Here is an 18,522-nt window from a genome sequence, read left to right as displayed (position 1 = left end):
AATGGTGTAAAAAGTAGATATAAAATGAAATAGATGAATAAACTTAATAAAAACCATTAAATATGGACAATTTCTTACATACATTCTGAACCCATGTTATTTATCAACCAACATTCAACCACACACATTGTTTTGTTTTTTATAAAATGTTCTACAACAACAAATTAAGGAAATAGCTGTGCTTGACCTAATTGGTCTGCTTTTATCTTAAGAGATAATCATGTGTAAAACTGACTAGATTTGTTTACTTACAATAGCTGGAAGATGAGAGCCATCCTAGTGGTTCATTCACAGAAAATGTATTTATCAGAGCTGATAAATAGGTTTGTTTTTATATGCCATTTCTCATGAATCAGTACTAGTTCTTATGGGTGCTGCTTTGAGGTCATATCTGAACTCAGTGCACATGCTCATGATCCTTTTGCAGCATCTGCTATAAGAAGGATGGATTGGCAATATATGCATTTTTTATTAGCAGCTTCAAATAGGCTGTTGTGGTGTGCATTTTGTAGTAATCTTATTGATAGTTCTATATTATGTATGCACCTTTTTTTTCTTACCTTCTTTCAATTTACCATATTTTGTTCTGTTTTAAAGTAACCCAGTAAAAAGCTTAATATTCTCTCTAGAACAAGATAAAGTACCTAATAAGTAAAAGTAGCCTGTAGAAAGGCATATATACAGAAAGCTGAAACGCTGGCAAGAGGTGGATTACTGTCACATATGTGAGAGCCACTCCACTAACAAATAGGTGGTACTAGAAACTATGAGAGTAAGTCAGGTAACCCAAAGAAAGGCTGTACACTGAAAATTAGTAGGATGAAAGCAAAACCCTTGAAGACACATTTAACACAAAAACCTTAAATATTAAATATAACAGACTATCTTCTAACTTTGAGAGGCAAACACCTCTAAACACTTGGATCTAACAGAAAATGAATGAATCTGTGGTCCTTGACTGAATTTCACAGTAAGTCCCGAAATTACTTGAAATTCTTAACACAGAGAAGGCTCTACAAATTTTGTTGGGTGCATCCATCCTGGACGCTTAAAATTTCTGCATCCAATTCTGCAACAATGAGATCCACACCACTCAGTCTGCTTTATTATATTAGAACACTTCCAGATTTTAGGGGGCTTCTACCCATTTTTCTTCTCCTGAGATTTTTATTACAGTATTTCTGAGTTACCCATTACAGGCCATATGAGTAAGGCCTAAAGGAATGACAGGATATGAAATACTGTTTTTTCCACTATCTCTTATTGTTGGAGTAAGAATCACTACCAAATGTAATGTGAAAATTACACTGGAATTAAAAACAGAAGTGTCTTTCCCATCAAAGAATTCACAGAAGATGAAAATAGAGGTATCTTGACAAAAAGAACTATATATTTTAAGGGATGTCAGTATGCTAACATTCACTGGTGATTTATGTCTGAGCCCTGGAACCCTCTTCAACAATTATTCATTACTGGGTTCAGTGCAGGCTGTGCCTTCAAGGTTCCTAACTGTGATGAGAAGGCAGAGGTGGTCTTGCACAGTGCTTCAAGACACAAATTCTACAATGGGACATCATTTAAGAAACACTGTACCCTCTGACTCTCACAATCCTCATGTTTATGCCTGGGACAAAGAGAGGCTCTCTCATATGGTTATTTAGGAGAATGAAATAAGATAGAAATTTCTAAAACACTTAAGTTCTAAACATGCATTAAGTATTCCTGAAAAAGGACTATTGCCACCTTGTTAAAAATAGACATCGTGGCCCCCTTTAGTGGCACAGCGGGTTAGGACTCAGCACTGCAAGCTAGCTGCAGATGCTTCAGTGCATGTTCGATCCCCGGCCCCAAAGGTGATCCACATGGCATGGCAGACCTCTCTTGACCCACCCACTGCTCCCCTCAGCAGTGTACTTAAGTGATCTGCCTGTTCTGCTCCCCACTCTGTCTAAGGTGAAGCTTCTCACACCCCTGCACCTCTGGCTTCTACCCCAGTTCTGTATGAATAAATAAATAAATCTTTTTAAAAAATATACATCATAATGTCCTTAAAATAAATATATATAGTTATATAGTTATATTTTAGAGAAAAAAATGCATTTTGGGTTTTTTTAATTTTTATGTTTTTTACATCACTGTTCATTCTCCTCTCAGCTGTAATCCCCATAAAGTTACCATTACCAAGACATCTGTGAACTGTAACCATAGTCTCTTGTGTCTTTCCTCCCATGTTTTGATACCTCCTGTTCCCTCTTCCCAGGCAAATGTCTCCAATTCATAGTTTTCCTGCTATCTTGATCTTTCTTTTTTCCTGACCTCTTGTTTGATTTCTTTATGTTCCACCTATAAGTGAAACCATCTGATAGATTTTTTTTCCTTTTGACTTATTTCACTGAGCATAACCCCTTCCAGCTCCATGTTGCTGCAAATGGCATGAGTTTATCTCTTTTGATTGTTGAGCAGTATCCCACTTGTATATATATCACCTCTTCTTGATCCAGCCATCTATTTGGGGTCATTTAGGTTGTTTCCATATCTTAACTGTTGCTAACAGTGCTGCAATAAACATAGGTGTGCAGGTTTTTTTTAGAATTAATGTTTTTGGACCTTTGGGTAGATTGTTAGGAATGGAATTGCTGAGTCACATGGTAGGTCCATTTTTAATAATTTGAGGATCCTCCACACAACTTTCCACAGTGGTTGGATCATTTTGTATTCCCATCAGCAGTGTTAACAGAGTATCCCTTTGGAGAAAAATTTTGTCTTTTATAATAATACTTACACATAGAAACAGGAGGTTGTTGACAGACTAGGAGAAAAGGGAGTTATTGCAGATTTACATACTGAAGCTCTACCAGGCAGTCTAGTAAAATGAAAAGATAGGAAGTCTTGTCTAGGTAAAAACTGGAATGAAACTAAGTATTATGATATGGACTCTAATACTTCTGAAAACAAAAGAAAAATTATAAAAAATAAATCAAGAAATTTTGGTATTAGAAGGTTTCAGAAATTTCATGCAAGTGTGGGTCTTCAGTTGTTAAGGAGGTCCAGAAAATACAAGGTAAAGCTGGTTCAACTGAGTACTCAATATGACCATTTATGTATCCTAGATATGTATTAGGTATTGGAATTTAAAAACAAAATAGAACATCTTCAAGCAAAGTTCCAAAGAAAGGTACAAAGAGTTAACAGATAAATTCAACAAGGAAACATGGCACTATAAAAAAAAAAAAAAAGCCTAACATCTCAGCACATAATTATAGCTGAGTTTAAACATCTATTCTGGTACCATAAAAAAATGCATTCACTCAGGGCCCTCCCTGGTGACTAAGCAGGTTAAAGCACAGCACTAAGACTGAGCCGTTTCTGCATGAGTTCGATCCCCGCTGCACACGTGGCATGGCAGACCTCTCCTGACCCGCCTGCTGCAGTGTACTTTGGTGATCTGCTGTTCTGCTCCCCACTCTGCCTCTGGTGATTCCTCTCACTGCCCCTGTTCCTCTGGCCTGTACCCCAGTTCTGTATGCACAAATAAATAAATCTTTAAAAAAAAATGCATTCAATTTAGAGTGCCTACTCTAACCCAGGCTCAATTTTAACCACTGAGAATACAATAGCAAATAAAACATACAAGTTGTACCTAATGAGTTTACAATCTAGTGGTAAAAACAAACAATAATAAAGAAAAATATAGTACATTTAGAGAAAATTAAAGCGGGGAAAAGTGTTTAAGATAAAGTCCCACTGAAAAATTATCATTTGAATAAAAGAAGTCATTCACTAACTGTATTTTAAAATTATTCAAATTCATTAAAGAAAATTGAAGATTACTTATTTCTTGACATATGAAAAGCATAAAATTCAAATTTCAGTGTTCATTAAAATGTTTTCTTGGAATAATCATTCATTCATCTGTGTTTTCTCTCTGACTACCTGAATGCTACTTCAGCAAAGATCATATGGTCCACAAAGACTGAAATATTTATTACATAGCCTTCAGAGAAAAATTTTGCTGACTTCCAGGCTACAACTTCCAGTATAATGCTAAACAGATGAAGGGAGAACAGATAACCTCTCCTTGTTTATATTTAATACCTAATAATTCATAGGAAGAACAGGTTTAATTCATGGATAAGAAATAGCTATTTGGTCTACACTGGAAGGAGGTATACTCAACATACACTCACTCAACATTACTATCCACTTATTCCAGATTAATATAGAGCAAAATTATCTTCACTGTTAATCTTGACTTTACTAGAACTAAAACAATAGCATGATATATAAAATATGACAATTTGTAGAAACTCTCAATATATAGAAAGTAGAGCAACAACTTGTGATAAAAATTTTTAAAAGAAGAAAATTTAACAAATTTTCTTTTAAAAATTTATCTCTCCTTTTAACCCAGAGTATTATGTTGAGGAAAAATATATTATATTGTAACACAGTATATACCTTATATACTGAAATACATATATTTTACTGATCTAGTTCAATAAAAATATATGACATACCCACAATAAAAGGCAGCCATAAGCATACAGGTCAGAACTTGGAGAAGCAGGTTTTCCAATTTTTAATTCGGGTGATATCAAACTCAGATCACCAACCATCATGTTCACAGAGGCTCGCTGACTCTACAAAAACAACAGGTTAGATATTTTAAAGGCAACATGGCTGAGCTGGCTTTCTGGTAAGTACTCTGCCTTTAGTCAACACAGAAAAAAAAATCACTTGAAATAATTTACTCTCTTCTTTCAAATATTCTTACCTAATTTCTATTAAAAATTGCTTTTAAAGTCAGTATTACATATTTTACTTATAGAAGTTATTCTCACACACTATGTAACCAACAAAGGATTAATATTAAGCTGTACAAAAAACTCTCAACTCCACTTAACAACAAAAGCAAGCCACCTATTAAAAATATATAGGCAGCAAGTGTGAGTAGACTATTTTCCACAAAGGATATACAGAAAGCCAAAAGATACATTAAAAAATTCTCAACACCACTTTTAATAAATGAAATGCCACAATGAGCTCTCATTCCTGTGAGAATGGCATGCATCAAAAAGACCTCTACCAGACAATCCTCAAAAGGTTGTAGAGGAAGAGGAACCCTAGCACTTTATTGGTGGGAATGTAAATTGTGCAGCTATTGGGAAACAGATCAGACTTATCTTAAAAACTGACACTAGAACTACTCTAGAAATCCCACTTTCGGGTATCCATATGAAGAACATGAAATCATCAACTTGAAAAATCATATGCTTCACAAAGTATACCACAGTATTATTTACAACAGCTAGGATTTGGAAGCAACCTAAGTGCCCATTGATAGAGGATGTGGTATAAAATTTGACAAAAAATGTTCTGGAATTAAATAGTGTTGTCAATGAATAAATTTGTAAATATATTACAAAACTACTGAGCTCAGACATAGTATGAGAATTTTTTTAAAGATTTATCTTATCAATTTATGCATACAAGACCTGGAGTGTAGGCCAGATATATGGGAGTGTGAGAGGATTCACTAGAGTCAGAGTGGGGAGAAAAACAGAAGGATCTACTGAAATAACACTGCAGAGGGGAACAGCAGGACAGGAGAGGTCTGCTGCATCATGTGAGTCAGCAACCTGGAGGGTGAATGAATTCACACTGCAATGGCTGGCAACAGCTTGATAGCCTTGAAACTTTAACCCCTGTGTCACCAGGGAGGCCCCATAGAATGTAAATTTCATCTCAATATAGTTGTTACTTCAAGAAAGAGAATTGCTCTCCTGTAATCATGTAAATCTATTTTGAGACTAGTCATACTACCAAAAAGAAAAATCATAATAAGCTATTTGTTTGATGTTTATCTCTACAAAAAGCCTGTTTTGAAGTAATATGGCACCAAATTAATAGCAAACGTGGTTGAATCAGCACTTCAATTATGAAAAAGTATAGTGATTCCAAAAATGTCCATTAATCAGTAAATACCAAGGTATGTACATCTAAATTTAATCTACTGTAGGGGACAGATCCAGCAAAATGGGAGATGGCCACCTCGTTTTCTTTGCTTATTTCCTAGCAATTGTTTCTTGATGATGATTTTTTAGAAATCAATGGTTATTCTTGTAAGTGCTATCAACATTTGTACACTTAAAAAATATAATGCACACACAAAAAAGTAGTACATGAATTTATACATTTGTTTCTGGTACCTGGCTGTTAATGGATAATTACAATACAAAACATTTTAATCAGAGGCAAAAATCATATAGCAAATTTCCAAATCATATCAAACTGCTGAATTTACTAATAATATTTAAATGAAGTCTAAAATCTATTGTATAACCAAGATGTTTTACCACAGATTTGGTGAAATCAAAATCTCCAACAATTCCTTGTTCACGGTTTAAAGCAAATACATTATTCTGATGAAGAGATCCATGAATTATGTCAGCTTTGTGCAATGTATGCAGGCCCTGAGCAACACCTTTCATGACCTTTAAAACTTCCTATAGATAAGTATACAAAAAAGAATTTAGTAGGTAAGTAATCCTTTTAATACCTAAAACTTTTCTCTAACGAAAAATTTTTTCCAAGAGTAAAGCTAACTACAAATGACCTTAATAAGAATACAGTATAAAAGCGAATTAAAGCACATGAACCTTGATAATATTTCTGGTAACATTTCACAAATACATACATACGTATATATGACTCAGTAACTGCAGTCTTTAAGACTACTAATGACAATGCAAAGCATCTAGAAGAGAAAAGGAAACTGCAACAGTGTAGGAAAAACCAGAATATCACTGACTGTTACTAGTTTCCAAATATACAGCAGAAATTAAAGTTGTCACTTAAGTACTTGTATTGAACTGTCACTGAATACCAAGTGCTACACTATCCAATTTATATACAGTACAGCTTAATAGTTATAAGTAAGGGCTCATGTCTAAAAAAGACCTAGTTTCTAGTCCTAACTCTAACTCTGAGAAGGCCTATGCAAGCTGACATACTCTCTCTGAGTCTCATTTTTCTCATCTGTATATAACAGAATAACTCATATCACAGTTTTGACATGGCAATTACATAGAATAATTAAAGTTGAAATTTTACATGGAATGTAGTATGCAGCATGCCCTAAACAAACATCAGGTGGTATTATTTTCTTATTTAATATATATCTTTGGAAGCTGTGTTTGACTTACTTCTAAAGTTAAAGGTGTGCTGGCTTGAATAGCACTCAGGTTTGCCTTAGGGTAGTATGGAACCATCAGATAAGCCATAGGATCTGACTAAGGAGCAAAAGCAGAAAATGAGACATAAAGTAAAAAATTCTTGAATATATTTTTAATATATATTGATTGTACAAGATATCTTTTTGTTAAAAGAAATTAATCTCTCTACAACTTGGAGCTAACCCTTATTATAAATGAAGTGTTTTCTGCAAGATATTAACCTAAGACTTTACCTTACACAAAAATAGGAAGATCAGTGGCAATAACCCGGACTCTTCTTTAGCTTCTCTCCAAGCTTTGTGATAGGCAGCTGCTCTCTGAATCACCCTAGCTTCTGTGTCAACATCCACAGAATAGCCCTTTTACCAAATAAAAGAGGCATTGATAACAATTTTAAGATTAAAAATATATCATTCCGATTTAAACAATGATTTTAATGCAAATTAAATTACATCTGATTTTATTTTTTTACTGTATCAGGAACTTTTCTATTTGCCCTGTAGATGTAATTTAGAAATAAAAGAACAATTCTACCTGAACCTTAAAGTACAATCTAGAATGTGCAGCCAGTAAGGTCAAATTATGCTAACATCAATATTCATAGTTCTCCTGGTCAAGGAAGAAAACAGAGATAACTGTGGGAAGTAGTTGAGATTTCAGAGATTAATGTGAAAGACAACTGGACAGAATCAATAACATACATTCACCTGAAGACGGAAAGCTAGTATACTTTTTTGAACACAACTTAGGGAAATAAGAGAAACTTTAAATTCAAAATTGGCTCTGCAACCAGGCTAGAAACACAATGATCTTGCCAGTCAATTCATATAATTTAGAAAATGAACAGTAGGTTTTTACTTTTCTGAAAAGTATGTACACCATACTTACTTTATACACACCATACTTACTTTATACTTCTGAATTTCCCACAGATCAAAACATAAAGCTTACCTTTAAAAGAACTACCTGCCCATTAACCTCAGAACACACCAAAGGACGCTTGCTGCTAAGTTCCTTCATGGGCTCAGCGTCAAGAAGATCACGTTCCAAACTCATAGTAAGAAGACCATCAGAGTTCTAGAAACAAGTTTTTGTTACAATTGTATAATCCAAACAATTCTAGTACTTTTAATTCATTAACTCAGTTAAATGTTATTGAATGGATTAGACATCAACAACTCTACCAGAAAAATCAGTAAGACAGAATGTTTAAATCTTCCTACATTTTGTAGTTCTGGCACTTGCACGCCTCCCAAACAAAGTATAATCATCATACATTTAGTTGCTGCTACACACCCTAGAACAGACTCTTAAAATGACTGAGATTAGCCAGCCATACTTTCAAAACCCTAATGTTTACTTGCTAAATTTCATGTGTTTCCCAAAAATATTAAGGTGACCCAAAAAAGAAGTTATAGATAGGGAATGGAAAGCATCAAAATTATGACTACTTTACTTACCCTAAAACCTCTGCCTCTGAAATTGAATCTTCAAAGGTGAAAATAACTTTCAAAATCTTGAATTCTACTAAATATTTATGCTACTTTTTAAATGGAATAATTTCTGCACTAAAATCTGATGATTAAAATTTTTCATAGGGCCCTCCCTGGTGGTGCAATAGGTTAAAGTGCAGCACCGTGAAGCTATCCACAGCCACTGCAGAATAAGTTTGAATTCAGGCCAGGAAGGTGGCTCACATGGCGTGAGCCTGCTGCTCCCCTCAGCAGTGTATTTCTTTCAATCTGCCTGTTCTGCTTCCCACTCTGTCTCTAGTGAACCCTCTCACCCCCTACCCATCCCCACCTCTGGCCTATACCCCGGTTCTTATGTGCATAAATAAATAAATCTATAAAAAAAATTTTCATAAACCTAAGTTTTGCTATAACGTAGTTTTAGTAAGACCAGTCTCAGATTTGCTTTCCGGTTCTTTTCTTACTGTCAAAATTAAGTAAACCATAAGATACAGTCAGCCTTAGAGAGGTTTTCAAATCAAAATACACAGCTAAACACTTTAAAGTCATTAAATTCATTAATAAGTTATCACTCAAATATTTTATAACCTTTAACATAAAACAGACCAACATAATCTTAAAATTTAATTTTCACATCCTATACAGCATCATCCTACATGAAATAATCTCTAAGCTAGAGCTAACCACATGCAAGGAAAACCCAACAATATTTTAAACACTAGTCTGAAATTTACCAATGCTGTCTCTCCCTCTGCTCCCCTCAACAGTGTACTTAAGTAGATCTGCCTGTTCTACTGCCCTCCTTCCTCTTGTCTCTGGCAAATACTCTCACCCCCACATCTCTTGTCTATACCCCAGCTACCCCAGCTCTTGTATGCACAAATAAATAAAATGAACTTTTAAAAATATTTATACCGGGCCCTCCCTGGTGGAGCACCTCTGGCCTATATCCCAGTTCTGTATACACAAATAAATAAATCTTTTTTTTAAAAAAATTGTACCTTAATCAACTTCTCAAGAATTTTTTTTTAGTCTGCTTTAACATTTTGGGCCCTCCCTGGTGGCGCAGTGGGTTAAAGCACAGCACTAAGAAGCTAAAGCCACTTCAGCATGAGTTGGATCTCCACCAGCCCAGGAGGTGACCATGTGGCGTGCAGACCTCTCCTGACCTGCCCACTGCTCCCCTCAGCAGTGTACTTCGTAGATCTGCCTGTTCTGCTCCCACTCTGTGGTGAATCCTCTCACCGCCCCTGCATCTCTGGCCTATACCCCCCAGTTCTGTATGAATAAATAAATATTTATTTTAAAAAAGATACATTCTGTTTAAATTAGTAACCTGCTATCATTCTAATTTTCAGAACTTTTTATTCCAATTTAGAAGTCTAACTTCTAGAAGCACCTACAATTGCTTTATCACTTGGAGGGGAAAAAAAAAGAAACATGTATAACTAAAATAAGTGACATGCAATATATTGAGTGGGTATGAGAAGAAAAGCAATAAAATACTCAAATTAAAACAAAAGCCAAAATATACTAAGCCACTACTAAACGCAGTCTTGAGAAAAATTTCTAACAATGCCCAGAAACTATTCAGGAATGCTTCTACATGCTTATTCTACAATAAGAATATTATAAATTTAACACTGACATACGACTTTATCATTACTTTTCAACAAAGTAGTTTGCAGAGGAGGAACAAGCTTACCATGTACTTAAGTAATCCTATTTCAGGATAAAGCAGAGGCAACTCAGGGAACCATTTTTGTACCAGGCCATTCAATTTCTCCTTCATTTATAAAATAAAATTTTGTTACAGATTAATATACACTGAACTGAGATATACTGGTCTTCAGAAAAAACCTATCTACCATAATCCCTTATATATCTCACAAGACATATAGTCTAATACATATAAGTAAGTTGTGATATATAAATATCACGATATTGCCTTCCATTACAAGATTACAAATGACAAGTGTTCCAACAGTAATTAAGCGTCATCTTGAAAAAAGAAAAATGTAATTGGCAATTTTAAGTTTACTGTATACATACATATATATATATATATATATATATATATATATGAGCATAAAACTTTGGCTAAGGTCAAGCTAAAACAAAAAGTGTGATGATAACCCAACTTGAATCATAAGTCATTTATAATATGAACACAGAGGGACCTCCCTGGTGGTATAGCGGGTAAGGATGCAGCACTGCAAGCTAACTACAGTGGCTTCAGTGCGAGGTAGACCCCCTGCCCCAGAGCTGATCCACATGACGCAGCAGACCTCTCCTGACCCGCCTGCTGCTCCCCTCAGCAGTGTACTTTTTCATGTGCCTGTACTGATCCCCACTGTCTCTGGTGAATTCTCTCACCACCCCTGCATCTCTGGCTTATACCCCAGTTCTGTATGCATAAATAAATAAATCTTTTTAAAAATATATTAATATTTTAAAATAATGACTTTCATTTAGGAGGTAGGAAAATCTTAAAGTCCTTGAAAGAAAAGAAAATGTATCTCTATAAAACTCACTCTGAAGCAAAATGTGAAAACTGAGACTTAGAAAAATTATCAATCATGTTTATTAAGTAAAATTTTTAGACACTTGTCAAGTCACTAAGAGGTAAGTATTTTACAGAAGGTTCACAATGAAGTACATAGTCATGACACTTAAAATGTGTATTATATTCATTTTTCAAAGTACTGTTTCTTCCTCATGACATCCTAGAATATAAAATACAATATCCTTTCCATTTTAAGAAGAAAATACACTGATTCCCCAAGATCACAAAAACTGGTGGTAAAATGGAAATTTAAAACATAACTTCTCCCCCCAAAACAGGTAGTTTTAATTTGCTATATTCTCTCAATTAAATTATGCTGCCACATTAATGTTTTCATTGAGCATTCAGCTAAAATGATGTTCAAATAAAGGAAAAAAATCCTTATTAAAGCTTTATGTTAAACAGAAACCAAGCAGAATACAAAAATATGTTTGTGTATCTCAGTATTTATCCAAATAAGTAAAAAACTGAAAGATAGTTAAAACTTTAACAGTAATCAAGTTCTGTTACCACTAAAGTTACAGGTGATGTTTTTCTCCATTTATTTCCTGTAATTTCCACGTTACAATGGTCATGAATTATTTTTCATCAGAAATTTCTGAATTAACATAAATATTAAAATGCTAATATACTATATTGCTTCTACTGTAGTCCACTTCATTAAGTGGATATCTGAATTCAATTTCTAGAGTAAAAACTAATTCAAAACTTTAATAAAGAACCAAATACTTACATACTCTTCCTGCTCATAATAAATTTCCTGAAAAACACTATTGCGCAATTGAGTTATTTCTTGTTTTATTTTCTCAATTTCAGATCCATCATGGTCATCAGACTTTAATAAGAAAGAGAAATAAATGATCGTACAGGTTTATTAAGGTAATTATTACTTTCTAGTAATAACAATACAACTCCTACAACAAATCTAATTTCTATGCATAGTTCCATAACTGAAAAATAAGACCCTCATAACACTTAACTGAATTTATCAGTTTGCCCTAACAACCTTCCCAAAACCTACAAAGTTATAAAAAATAAAAATACGTGGGCCTCCCTGGTGGCGGGACAGGTTAAAATGCAGCACTATGAAGCTATCGCAGCCACTGCAGCACAAGTTTCATCCCCCGCCAGGGAAGTGACCCACATGGCATGGCAGACCTCTCCTGATATACCCGCTGCTCCCCTCAGCAGTGTATTTCAGCCCATCTGCCTGTTCTGCTCCCCACTCTGTCTCTGGTGAATCCTCTCACCCAACCTCAGGCCTGTACCCCAGTTCTGTATGTATAAATAGATCTTTTTTAAAAATTAATAAATAAAAAGAAGAAATCATCATAAATGTTTATTTTTAAGATTTATTTACTTATGCATATAGAACTGGGGTATAAGCCAGAGGTACAGGGACAGTGAGAGGATTCACCAGAGACAGGGTGGGGAGCAGAACAGGCCGACTGACGCAGTAAACTGCTAAGGAGGGAGCAGCAGCTCGTCAGGAGAGGTCTGCTGTGCCATGTGGATCACCTCAGGGGCCAGAATGGAACTCTCACTGAAACAGCTACGGCTAGCTTGCAGTGCTGCGTCCTAACCCATTGTGCCACCAAGGACTTAACTTTCTGTAAGTTTCCTCTAAGAGGACAACTTTCATCATAAATGTTAAAAATTAGAACCTGAATACAATTAAATTCCATAAATTTATTTTTCTCGTGAGATTTTTTTTAAATATTTATTTATTTATGCATACAGAACTGGGGTACAAGACCAGAGGAGCAGGGGTGGCGAGAGGCTTCACCAGAGACAGAGTGGGGAGCAGAACAGGCAGATCAACAAAGTACACTGCTGAGGGGAGCAGCGGGCAGGTCAGGAGAGGTCTGCCACACCATGTGGTCTCCTCCGGGGGCAGGCGGGAATCGAATTCATGTGGAAGTGGCTTTAGCTTCTCAGTGCAGTGCATTAACCGGCTGCGCCACCAGGGAGGGCCAAGATTTGGTTTTTTTTTTTTTTTTTTTTTTAAGTAAGTTAGTACATATCATGTTTGTAATGATCCTGATCAATGGAGAGGTTATAGGTATTAAGAGTGTAATATGTCTGATTGATCAAGAGGTAGAAGCAATTGAGACAGAGTGGCTTGGGCCTTCCTGGTGCCGCAGAGGTTAAGTCTCAGCTCTATGAAGCTCTCTGCAGACACTACAACATGAATCCAATCCCCAGCCAGAGACCCACATGGCATGGCAGCCCTCCCCTACCCCATCTGCTGCTCCTCTCAGCAGTGTATTACAGTCAATCCACATGTTCTGCTCCCCACTCTACCTTTGGTGACCTCTCACTCTCCGCCCCTGTACCTCTGGCTTCCCATGCAGCTGTTGTATGCTTAAATAAATCTCTTTTTAAAAAGTGGTTTAAATTATCAATTTAAGAGTGATAAACAGACAGGAAAAGGCAAGTTAAATAAAAACCTGTTTGTACAGGGAGATATTGCCTAACGCAACATTAATAGGTAGCCCTGATGATATGACTCCATAAGTAGTCGTGTATATATAGTGGCACTGAATTTGAGGCAATTAAGATGCTTACAGACTCCACACCTACTAACTCTTTCTCCACAGTTTGGTGGGAGCCATCAGACTCCCTGAAAAGTGGCAACTGTCCTCCCAGCAAATGCTGGCTACCAGGAGTAGGCTGAGTCCCACTTTTTGCCAATCTCCAAAACTTTTGACTAGAGGTTTACTACTTCCCCCTACCTTTCCTGCCAATTGGGTTTGTAATATTTTGCTTATATTACTGCAGTGTGGATTCCATTCCACCCTCCCACCCTCATCAAATTCATATTGCAGGTGTAAAAAGCATTTGACTATACTTGGAGTAAAACCTTCTTGCTTTGTAGATATCAGCACTCTAACAATCTCAAACTTGATAAAACACAGAAAGAGAAGATAAAACTATTTAAAAGGTGAATAATGGTCCTCTTATTTAAAAAGGGTTATTTATACATTACTTTTACAAAGCAGAGTTCAGTAAAAAGCAATGGTTTCCTTACTTCTTCCAAATTATTCTTTTCAACCAACTTCCATCTTAGTCGAGCTTTTAAACCTTTCAGTGTCTTTTTAATGGACAGCAACTGATCCACATTTGGGCTCTTGTTTAAACATTCCATAATTTGCTTCTTAAACTAAGTAAGAGAAAGTCATATTTTCAAAATATAGACAATATTTACTAAACAGTCACTGACCACTTCTTATTTTTCTATTATAATTCAAATAGTATTTACTGATTCCAGACTGAAATTAAAAAACCCTAGAATTTCAACTAGGCAATTCTACTAATGACTTCTTAATTTTCCACACTGCATAAAAGAGTTTCAGTTCCAGCAATCAAAGCAGCAAAAGCAAAAGAAATATTTCAAGATGTATACTGAGACACATTTTGTTAAAGAGGAAATAAAGAGAATTTCTAGTGAAGATATAAACTGAAATTATCTTCCCCAATAGTAGTTTGACAGTATCATTTTAAGAACATTCGTTCCTTCTAACTTGGTAATTAATGTTTAGCAATCTATCAGAAATACACAAACAAAACTAACTCAAAGAAATGTGCAGTGCTGTTATGATTTAAAAAAATTGAAAGTAACCTTAATCTCTAACAGATGAAAGGCTAAATAATGTTGTATACTATACAAGGAATGATGTTTCAGTCATTCAAAAGGAAATACTGAAGAAGCAATAATTGTATAGAAAAATGTTCATGAATCAACGTGAAATGAAACACTTCTCGAAATTGCTTACAACACAATGCACATTTCTCATATATATATACATACAAATATATACATATGTATATATATATATATATACACACACACAAATATATATATATATATATATATATATGTAGAAGTCATCATCCAAGGAAAAGGAAATATTCTGAAATAACTTTCAGGCTAAGGGGATTGTAGTTAAGTTTTTATTTCTTTTCTTTATATAGCAAAATTTCCTACTGTAAACTTGTATAGGCAGAAAGAAAACAACAAGAAAATAAAAGTTATAGCTTAAAGGACCTACAAAAATCAAAGATTAACTGCTATATCCCCTGTAGAGTGAACTGAATTATACACCAGCTTAAAATGACTGTTTTTCTAGCAATAACAAATAATTTGTGTACAGATAGGGTATTAAACATATTAGAGAAAAGTTAAGTATTAAAAGAACTTAAAGCATCAACACATAAGACCAATAAATGAAGCATAATCCAACCTCAACACTGTCCTTGTACTTGGATTGTACTGTAGCAATAAGCCTTTCCTCTGAATGGATATTTCGTAGTACTTGGCTATATGTATTTGAAATGATCTGCTTATCTGCATCACCTTGCTCCTAAAGGAAATCACACATACAAAATTATACACAAAGGTGTACCAAAAAAAGTAAACATAAACAAAAAAATAACAGCTTTAACAAATTTCTATATCCATTTTAAAATATTTCTCAAACGAAATCTTTTCTCTAGACTGAAGAGAGATGATGTCAAAGATGTTCATGTGAGTAATTTTACTCCCATTACACTATTATTTCTAAAGTTTTCTGAAGTAAAGCATTAAAACAAATCAGGGAATACTACTGTTTAGTAAAACTAAACTTTATATAGAACGTCAACATTTAGTATTTAAAAATTGATAATAAGAACACTTCTAAAATCAAGTCTGGACAAAACCATCTAAGCAAGGACTCTAGCAATGAGGAAATACAGTAATGCAAATGTATTTTGTGAAGGCAATAAGAATAAAATCACAAAAATTAAAAAGAAACACATAAAATGAAGACTATAACTCGTTGAGACATGGTAATAAGCAGCCTAAAAAAATAAAAGAATACCAATGAACATTATTAAAAATACATCACAGCGCTTCCAGACTTTATTTTCACAAATTCTGAAGTCATTTTTTTCATTTGGTATAATGAACTAAAGAATCAAGATATGAACTAAAGAATCAAGGTGATATTCAGATTAAGAGTTGTTTTCCTACAAGTAAACATCTGAAATATGAAATGTCCTATTACAATAAAAACACCCTCTGGAAGAGTAAGATCTTGCATTATGCTTGGATTACAACTTGACAGTTGTAATAAGCCTCCAAGAGGAATGCTAAGACTACTCTTAATATTTCCAAACTCACAAAAGAAACTATATTGCACTATATTGCTTAGGGCCCTCACTGGTGGCACAACAGGTTAAAGCACAGTACTATGAAGTTCTCCTCAGACACCACAGCACAGGTTCGATCCCCAGCCAGGGAGGTGATCCACATGGCTGGCAGACCTCTCCTGACCCACCCACTGCTCCCCTCACCAGTGTTCTTCATCAGTCTGTTCTGCTTCCCATTCTGTCTAAGGTGAATCCTCTCACTGTCCCTGCACCTCTCAGCTATACCCCAGTTCCATATGCATGAATAAATATTTTTTTTTAATTTTAAATAAAAATAAAGTTGCAAAAATACTTTTAAAAAAAGAAAAAAGAAACTGTATTGCTTAAATGGAAGCAACAATAAAAAATGTCAATACTCACAATCAAAGATAGCTCCAGCTCCTTGCAGATATTTGACTCAGTTTTTTCTAGGATTTCATCAATGTTACCAATTATGTCTTCAGAGGTCAGTGATTCTTCCACAGATAAATCAAAAACCTTATTTGAAAAATAAAAACACAAAGTATCTTATTTAATTAATTCAATCAGTATTTATTGTGTTCATTGGAGCAGAACATTTAGCCCAAGCAGTGAGCAAATAAGGCTATACAGAAAGAATAAAATACTGCCTTCATAAAATTTATACACTGAAAAAGAAACACAAAAATCCCTAATTATGTGTGCGTGTGTGTACACATATTTAAATATAACTAGTGGTCAAGAGACATGCTAGAAGACAACACAGAGGAGAAAATGAGGAAAGTAAAAAAAAAAAAAAAAAGGAACAATCACCAAGAAGTTTTTGGGAATTGTTTAAAGGAGCAGTCTGAGTAAAAGCTAGTAAAACTTGAAAGCTTTTAGGTGGTAAGTTTAAATTGGACAGGTAGTAAGCAGACAATATCAGCTCTTGCACAAGGAAGAGCTATTATTATAGCTAGTATTTATTAGTGTCCACTGATATATAGGAATCTGAAGATTTAAAGTTAAAGATTAAACCTATGTGATTTCCACCTCAAAGAAAAAAGACATTTCCCGTGATGACATAATTTTTCTTTAAGATTTATTTATTTATGCATACAGAACTGGGGTACAGGCCAGAGGTGCAGGGGCGGAGAGAGGCTTCACCAGAGACAGTGTGGGGAGCAGAACAGGCAGATCGACGAAGTACACTGCTGAGGGGAATAGCGTGCAGGTCAGGAGAGGTCTGCCGCGCCATGTGGTCTCCTCCGGGGCAGGCGGGATTCAAACTCATGCGAAGTGGCTTCAGCTTCTCAGTGCTGTGCTTTAACCCGCTGTGCCACCAGGGAGGGCCACATGACATAATTTTTATAATAAGGTAGTAAAAAATAAAATCAAGTGCCTAAATTACAATACTGAACATAAAAGCTATAGGCAGTGACTCTGATTCATAGATTCAGATTTTTTCATTATGGATATCTGGATTTGGGAGACAACAATGAACATGAAAGAAAAGGACAATAACAACCAAAATAGGAAAAGTCATTATGATTAATAAAAAAGAAGACAAATTTCTTATTTATGTAAATGTATCCACACAGAAAGTATAAAAGACAAGAGGTCTGGATATTAAAGAGTTGGTGCTTTGTTTTGTTTTTCCAAAACAAAGCTAGAAGTGAGTATTTGGAAATCATTCACACAGAGAAGATAAATGACACCACAGGTGTCCTTACCCTTGCCAAGAATGTTGTAAAACAGAGACTCAATAACAAAATTAGTTCTGAGTATATTATGCAAAACCACATGCCCCAGTCTTTACAAAAATTACATGTAATTTTTACAATAATAAGAGCAATACCTAAAATCTTTTCGAGTATCAAAAATGACTCATTTATAGATATTTATAGATACCCTAAAGATATACAAGGTATCTAAAATTTAAAAATCTTAAAACAGTGCCAAACAGGCCCTCCCTGGCAGCGCAGCAGGTTAAAGCACTGCACTGAGAAGCGAAAGCCACTTTCGCATGAGTTGATTCCCGCCTGCCCCAGAGTTGACCACATGGTGTGGCAGACCTCTCCTGACCCGCCCGCTGCTCCCCTCAGCAGTGTATATCGTC

At 35.1% G+C, this 18,522-nt stretch overlaps 1 protein-coding gene across 2 annotated transcripts in view; it reads right to left on the bottom strand.

Annotated features, from left to right (window-relative positions):
* The window catches only part of STK31 (serine/threonine kinase 31), a 50,049-nt gene that overhangs the window by 4,851 nt on the left and 26,676 nt on the right, over positions 1 to 18,522 (bottom strand). For both annotated transcript variants that reach the window (XM_004676776.2, XM_004676777.2), the window contains exons 13-22: positions 16,827 to 16,943; positions 15,518 to 15,637; positions 14,305 to 14,436; positions 12,007 to 12,108; positions 10,413 to 10,493; positions 8,187 to 8,312; positions 7,469 to 7,594; positions 7,206 to 7,292; positions 6,357 to 6,506; positions 4,518 to 4,640 (exon numbers count right to left, since the gene is read on the bottom strand). In XM_004676776.2, coding sequence (XP_004676833.1) covers positions 4,518 to 4,640; positions 6,357 to 6,506; positions 7,206 to 7,292; positions 7,469 to 7,594; positions 8,187 to 8,312; positions 10,413 to 10,493; positions 12,007 to 12,108; positions 14,305 to 14,436; positions 15,518 to 15,637; positions 16,827 to 16,943 — 1,164 coding nt within the window. The remainder of the gene's footprint in view (positions 1 to 4,517; positions 4,641 to 6,356; positions 6,507 to 7,205; positions 7,293 to 7,468; positions 7,595 to 8,186; positions 8,313 to 10,412; positions 10,494 to 12,006; positions 12,109 to 14,304; positions 14,437 to 15,517; positions 15,638 to 16,826; positions 16,944 to 18,522) is intronic.

The sequence above is a fragment of the Condylura cristata genome, unplaced genomic scaffold (assembly GCF_000260355.1).
Source record: "Condylura cristata isolate star-nosed mole 26May11 unplaced genomic scaffold, ConCri1.0 scaffold00005, whole genome shotgun sequence".
NCBI classification, from domain to species: Eukaryota; Metazoa; Chordata; class Mammalia; order Eulipotyphla; family Talpidae; genus Condylura; species Condylura cristata.
The sequence above is the reverse complement of the archived record's forward strand: the minus strand, read 5'-3'. Positions and strand labels throughout refer to the sequence as shown.